Source organism: Centroberyx affinis, unplaced genomic scaffold (assembly GCF_046629955.1).
Source record: "Centroberyx affinis isolate AG114_WGS23_722 - 3 ecotype Tasmania unplaced genomic scaffold, CSIRO-AGI_Caff_v1 ptg000137l_1, whole genome shotgun sequence".
Classification (NCBI taxonomy): Eukaryota; Metazoa; Chordata; class Actinopteri; order Beryciformes; family Berycidae; genus Centroberyx; species Centroberyx affinis.
This window is the reverse complement of record NW_027278836.1, coordinates 21,282-28,982: the sequence shown is the minus strand read 5'-3', so window position 1 is coordinate 28,982 and position 7,701 is coordinate 21,282. Positions and strand designations below refer to the sequence as shown.

At 42.5% G+C, this 7,701-nt stretch overlaps 1 protein-coding gene across 1 annotated transcript; it reads right to left on the bottom strand.

The window, feature by feature from the left end:
- Positions 1 to 695: 695 nt before the first annotated feature.
- On the bottom strand, positions 696 to 7,172 carry LOC139653820 (transcriptional repressor scratch 1-like). Its single transcript, XM_071530812.1, has 2 exons — positions 7,055 to 7,172; positions 696 to 1,471 (listed from the first exon to the last, which is right to left on the bottom strand). The coding sequence occupies exons 1-2, from the start codon at positions 7,170 to 7,172 to the stop codon at positions 696 to 698; spliced, it is 894 nt and encodes a 297-aa protein (XP_071386913.1).
- Positions 7,173 to 7,701: the final 529 nt, after the last annotated feature.

Here is a 7,701-nt window from a genome sequence, read left to right as displayed (position 1 = left end):
TCACTCTTTTGATGTATCTCCTTTTATTGAGCCTTCTTGCATCCCTCGTAGTAAGTTCAGTTCAAGTTCAGTGTCAGTAAAAGCAACTTGTTCACAATGCTTTCTTAGATTCCAAATGTTTGTTTAATAAAAAAAAAAAAAAAAAGCAGAAACAGCATTAAAATAATGTGAAAAAATATCATGTTAGTACTTTTGTGTTTGTGAAGGTCTGTTGATTCTCATCGCAAGAAATCAGAAGATTCGATTCATGCTTTAAATTCCAAATGTTCTCCAGAGTTATAAGAGAGAGAGATGGGAGACGGCTGTGCTTTTGTGTCATTTTGTCACGGGCCAAAAAAAAAGAGTGATGAGGACAGATCTGGACGTAAATAGATCTGGATATATCTAGATGTACTGTGCTTTATTTATCTTCACAGATACTCAAACAGCCTCAAAAGGGGACTTATTTTATCAAAGTGGAAGATAAATCAATGTAAATCAAGTGTTGGAGATGTACTACGCATGATTTTACCCAACTTCCTAGAGGAGGAAGGAGGAGATGAGGGAGGGATTTGAAGGGTCTTGATAAAATGGACGCTTCTTCAATCTGTTTTTGTCCGTCATTTGCCTAGTGATCCAATCAGGGAAAACAGGAGGAAGGCAGGCCAATAAAATCTGATAAGAAAAACAAACACTCGCCATCCTTATTTAATCCATCATTCCCCCAGTGAGCTGAGAGGCGAGAAAGCCCCCTTGAAGCACGCCGACTCGTAATGCTTGTTCAGGTAGCTCTTGAGCGCGAACGTCTTGTCGCACCGTTTGCACTTGTAGTGCTTGAAGGCCGAATGGGTCTGCATGTGAGCGCGCAGGTTCGACCGGTCGGCGAACGCCTTCCCGCAGTGCGCGCACCCGAACGGCTTCTCCCCCGTGTGCGAGCGCATGTGCCCCTGCAGGAGCCACGGCCGGCTGAACGCCTTGCCGCACACGTCGCACTTGTGCTTGAGGTCGTGGGTCAGCAGGTGCATGGCCATCGCGGGCATGGAAACGTACACTTTCCCGCACGTGGGGCACTTCTTAGCCATCTTGCTGTCTATGCTCCTGTGCGTCTGCTTGTGCCGGCTGAGGTTGGACGACGTGGCGTAGGTTTTACCGCACTCGCTGCAGGAATGCCTCTGGATGCTTCCTCTGGGGTTCGCCAAGGCTTTCCTTCGTGACCGTCCGTCCGTGATAAAGAAGGCGTCCACCGTGTATCCCTCGCTCACGGCCGCGTCCCCGTTGATGTATCCACCGGCCGATGATGACACCTCGGACCGCGGGCTGTCCGGCTGGTCCGAGTCGCCGTGGATATCGGCGTGGATATCGTCGTAGGTGCTGTTGAGTCGGTCATAGATGATTGATGAGTGGCCCGGGGAGGGAACTTTAGTGATGACGGACGACTCGTTACCCACAACATCGTCATAGGGAGACGGGCTCAGATAATCGTTGACATAGCCTGGAGAGACAGAGAGAGATAAAGACATATATAGGTAAATTATTGTTCAAGGGGGGTTGATTAGAAAGTAGAAATTGATTGGTTAGAGAATCTGACAGTGTGATTCAATAGTGAAAATTTGGGCACACTTTATTTGGATAGTCCAATGTTGATACTCATCTATCACCTATCAAATGACTTTAATATGTCACTTAAAAGTCTACTGAGTTTCAAGTGATACTCATCACTATGTGAAAAGTAGTCTATAGATATTCAGTGTCTGGGCTAGGGTTAATGTTAGTGCTGGGGTTAATATTTGAAAATGGGGTTAGGGTTAGGGTTAGGGTTAGGGTTAGGGTTAGGTTCATCACCTGATAGTTGAGTATCAGCATTGGACTATCCAAATACAATTTTAGTTAGCTGGTCTACACATAGACACTTAAAGGGAAAATTCACCCTTAAAAAGAATGCATCAATGTTATTCCTTTGACAGTTCAGTGTTAATGAACATGAACAAATTTTGCCTTAAACCAGAAATGAGGCAGTCACCAAGTGTCAAAACCTGCAGCTGCTCCTTGGACAATATGTTGGTCAACACACTGACAGCATTGAGGATGATTTCATACTCATCGCTTCATCACTGCTACTACTACAATGAAACAAATCTCATGTAATTGTAAAAACACGGTCCACAAAGTCAACCCCACTCACTCAAACTCATTCATTATTAAGAGAGCAGCTCCAGGTTTTGTCTCATGATAACATTACAGATTACAGCCTTGCTTCTCTGGTTTCTAAATATCGATTGGACAGCCCAAGACCATAGGAACAACATGTGGATTGGAATCTTTAAGATTGACACACACACACACGTCCAAATGGAGTCAGAGGACACAACCCTAGCCCACAAAGCACAAATACTATGTGAAGATATGTCTAAAACACAGCCATTATTGGATCCGTGCATAGAAGTAAAGAAGAAGAAGGAAAGAAGCAGCAGTCGGTGTGGTATTTATAGTTCTAGTATAGTGCTTTTATGCCTTTCTCCACAGTGGGAAACCTTTATTTTTTAGAAAAGGGTTCACTGAGCACACTTGCTCTTCTTCAGCTGCACCTTTCTTGACAGTCACACAGCTGCACACAGTCACACCTTGGAGCTGCCAAGTACAACCAGTCTTCCACTGTTGGACGCTGAGCATCTCTGTTACAGCAGCTGGGCGTTCAGTGCCTTGCTCAAGGGCAAACTGACGGTGCTGTACACTATCCAAGACTTTCCTTTCTCCCTCTCTGTATACTTCATTTCTCCCATTCAATTAACACTCCAACAATTGAACTTCAAATTCTATGGACTTTTGGAGGCAAAGTAATCAGATTAGGTCATGGAATTTGACCTAACCTAGACTCTATTGCAGTTTTAAGCAGGCTGTAATCTGTAATCTGATGTAAATGACATTTTAAAGGTAATCTTTTCAACCATGCAGACATTTGTGTGAGAGAGAGAGAGAGGGAGAGAGGGAGAGAGCGAGAGAGGGAGAGAAGGAGAGATGGGGTGTATAGTCTACTCTTACAGTAGCCCCATGCAGTGAAGTATGCTCTGAAACACACTGATTGCATTTAATTGGCCAAAACCTTTCAGTCTCCTGCTCTTTCAGTCCATATATCCACACAGAGAGGCGGGGCTAAACAGAAAAAATGCATAAGCAGTGTACAAATTTGCCCCCCACTCATAGATTCCTATTCAAACCGCATATTTTTGCATCATTGTTGTCAAATGTAATCAACTATCTTGTATTTTTGTTGGCCTGCCATGATGTTAGCTGTTTCAACTTTCCCATTACTGGCTTCTGTTGTCAACAGGCTGATAACTGCAACTCTAACAGGCATAAGGATAGATTGGTAGCGTTGCTTGCCTGTTAGCTAATACCCCGCAGATACCAAGATGGGCCATGTGGATCTATACCGATCAATAGCTCTCCATTTCAATTAGCACTCTCTGAGCATTTAGACACAGGCAGTAGGGGAGATACTATTGCTGGTAATATAATTTCATTTTGCAGTTCTGAGAAAAGCTCAGATATGAGTCGATAATATGATGGTGAGAGAAAGGGAGAGAGAAAGGAGAGAGAGAGAGGAGAGAGGAAGGTAGAGCGAGAGGAAAGACAGCAGGCACCGCCAGACAAGAGAGGCAGCAAGAAAGAAAGAAAGAAAAAAAGGCAGAAAGAAATAAGGAAACAAAGCGAAAGGGGGGGGGGGGATGAAAGAGAGAAAGTGATGTTATGTTAATGAATCATCTAAATATGTTGATTATTTCTGTTTTGATGGTTTGGCAATACTGTTTTTACAACCTCATGCCAATTAAACATTTTGAATTAAATAACCATTTTGAATTAAATTTAGACAGAGCAATAGAGGGGGATAAAGAAAATGAAGGAAAGAGGGAGGGAGGGAGAAACAGAGAGAATCATGAATCATGAATATTCGATCGCTGCACTTCTGGAACAAAGTACTGTAACTGGCTGGTTACGCAAGTGTGTGTGTGTGTGTGTGTGTGTGTGTGTGTATTTTATAGAGCATGAGTAATGTGGTTGAAACATGATCAAGTGCTCATTTTTAACCCTGTTTCAACCAGGTAAGTCGACTAAGAACAGTAAGTCGACAGCTTTACAAACATTCATGAGGAGTTGAGGGTTCAGTGCCTTGCTCAAGGGCTGTTTGACAGCAGTTGTTGAGGAAGAGGAGGCTGTTACTCATTCGTTTTCCCCACCCACATTTTCACAGCCGGCTAAGAAAATTGAACCAGTGACTTTCCAGGCTGCTGCCACCTGTCTTGCTGTCACTCTCTCTCTCTCTCTGTCTCTCAACATCTCTCTCTCTTTCTGTTTTTATGTGTGTCTCTGTCAAGCGCTTTGTCTCTCTGTGTCTCTGCACTGTCTCTGCTTCTCTCCGTCTCTCTCCACCTGTCTCGGTCTCTCTCTCGCTGTGTCAACTCAATTCAAAGGAAATTTTTCATTTCAAAGAGCTCTATTGGCATTGGAGCTGAAAGCTGTTGCTAAATGCACCCATAAAAGATTAAAATACTCTGCCAATCTATCGCTATCTGTCTCCTATGTGTCTTTGAAATAGAGCGAGAATTAGAAAGAGAAAGAGGAGGAGGGGTGACAGAGAGAGAAAACCTACAAGGTACAATTTAATATTTGATCCAACCCAGCAGTAACTGACACACACTTGTGTGCTTTGGACACTTGTAGGTCGCTGGCTGCTCCCTGTGTGTGTGTGTGTGTGTGTGTGTGTGTGTGTGTGTGTTGTAACGTTGTGCACTCAGCTGTGCAAGCTGCCTGGGAAATGTGCCGAGTTGACAGAAACACAGCAGTGCGTTTCTGTGTGTGTGTGTGTGTGTGTGTGTGTCTGTCTGAGCATGTCTGAGTGTGTCTGTGTGTGTGCAACAAGCTACAGTTGCTACAGTCAAAGCTCTTGTTATATTTATATCTAGGGATAGCAGCCTCACTCTTTACATGTTAGCTCCGCTGCTGCTGCACTGTTCCACCAGATATTGTTATTGTTAATGTTGTTATTGCATTGAAACTCTTCACCTCGTCCTGAAGGAGGTGAACATTTGCAGATGCTGAAAACTGTAAACCCTAACCCTAACATTAACCCTTCCAAAAAAAAACATGAAATCATGCAGTCCCCAAAATATTAATCCATGTTCACCTATACATGTGAAAAACACCAGGCTGTGTTTTATACCTCTCCCTGTTATAATAGAACCAATAGAACCAAGGTTGATACTGACATTAGAGTTCTTATCCCTAACTGATGAAGGTCCTGTTAGAGGAGAAAGGGTTCCCCTGATTTTCAGAGAGCACAACAACCTTTAAGAACAAATTTAAGACTGTCAGAATCCATTCAGAAACACTGAGCAAGGAGCAGACGGTGCTGGGAGACTTCCAGGAGCCTTATGCAGTACGGGACACAACATATTTTATCTGACATTTCTATTCTTTTTTTGAAAGGTCACATTTTTATTTAGGTGGTTACACATAAAAAATGTGCTGCCTAGCATCCATGATACATGGACAATACTGTCAGCCAATATAGAATAGAATAGAACAATTTTATCAATACTTGAAAATTCCTATGAAAGTTTTAAGCAATATTTTCCATCTCCGTTGACTCAACACTGTATGTTGCCCATGTATCCCCATTCTAAGGGCCATGATACATATATTGCCTAAATCTTGAAAATTGATTGGAAGCTGCATGGGACAAACAAATTTGAATAACATAGTGGGCAATAGAGCAATAGAGAGTCCCATGGCATATTTGTGGCAATGACATAAAGACATAATTAATTAACATAATTTATTTGAATGTGATCTCTGGCTCCCTAGTGGATCAGCTGCCTTCATCTCTTCTGTGGAGAACACAGTCATTTTAGGCTACTTGGCTTGCTAGTTAATGTTAGCAACTGTATGTATTTGTTGTCTTCCGATCATAAAAATATTTAGATGTATATATCACCATACATAACATATTGCAGCAGTCCATACAAACTAATAGATTATGAACCAGAAGTACTTTTTCCCATTGTGTGGTGTCATCAAAATTAATTTGCATATGAAAAGAGGATTATGAGAGTGTGAAGAATCAAAGCCTAAATGTGACGATTCATACTTACAAGTTAAATTTAAACACTAGTAAAATTTTTCCTTTCCTTTTTATTAATTGGGTACTGATCAATAAAGAATAGGTAGAATGTGTAGAAAATGATTTTTACCACCCTGTGATAAAGTTTGATTGCATACAGTATAGAGGTATAGAGGAGTGAAATCATCTCTTACTCTCAGCCAGCTGACTGACCTGAATTTGGCTCTTGAAGCCTACGGTGCCGTAGCAACAAAAAACTGTCAGTAGTGTGTTTGCAAAAATACTAACATACTATAATCTATGTCAGGTGCAGCAGGGTGGCAAAGCAAGCAGGGAGGCAGACAGAGCCTGGGTTCAACCCCTGTGTCATCAAGCATCCACCCTGCTACTGTGTCTTTAGGCAAAACAGTGAATCCCTACCAGCTCCAGGAGTGCTGCTCTGTAACTGACCCTGACCTCTGACCTCTGACTTCCCTGTGGAAGCGATCAAGCGAAAAGGGAATTTCCCTACAGTGATCGATAAAGTATCACACATTACATCACATTATGTTATTTGAAAACGATGCCTGTGTATTATAGCTTTCAGAGTTTAATGGGTTGGGATTTCATGGTTTCAGTGGGCTAAAATTGTGGCTTTCAATTCGTGGTGTATCTGTCTGCCATCTTTCCTGTCTGTCTCGGCTGTTAAATAAAGCAGAAATGCCTTGAAAACAATCTCTGTAAAAAGGGTTTGACAAGAAGCTCTGTGATTCATGTATTTTTGGGTTGTTGACAAGAGTTTGACACCCCACACCCCCTTCCTCCTCCTTCTGAAACATCCTATGCTATGACTAACACTTTTAATTTGGGGATAAAAACCCCTAAGGATACGTGGCTAACTTTGTGTGTGTTTGTGTGTGTGTGTGTGTGTGTGTGTGTGTGTGTGTGTGTGTGTGTGTGTGTGTGTGTGTTACTAACCTTTGTCATGATGATGGAATCGCAGACTGAGCTCCTCTCTTCTGCCATAAGAGCTCTCCAGCTCCGCAGCCGAAAAATCATCCAACTTCACTTTCTTCACCAAGAAAGACCGAGGCATGATGGTACAGTGGTGGTGCCAATGCACATACACACACACACACACACACACACACACACACACACACTCTCTCTCTCTCTCTCTCTCTCTCTCACTTACACACACACACTCTTCCAACTCACCCCAAACCTGAGCAAAAACAACCTGAAGGTGTCACCTGTTTTTCCAAATACTTCCTGGTTTCAACTACTTGAGGTGCGCTCGTTTCATCTTATCAAACACTCAAACAGCCTCGAAAGTGGAGACATGGCTTTTAAGATCAGATAAACCAAGCGCTCCTGACGTGTCTAGTTTGTTTTTTTTCAGTATGTAAGCATAATATTTATTTGTGCTCAGGTTCGTCACATACAGACACACTTTCTGTGTGCGTGGAAAGAGTCTTTTCGTCTTTTTCTCCCCTCCGACACCACTCCACTGGAAGACTTGTGGAGCTCCGAAAGGTCAGAAACGAAAAACAAAAGAAAAAAAATAAAGGGTAATAAATCAGTTTCTTTGTTTGTAGATCAGTTCCTGTATGGCTATCGCCGCG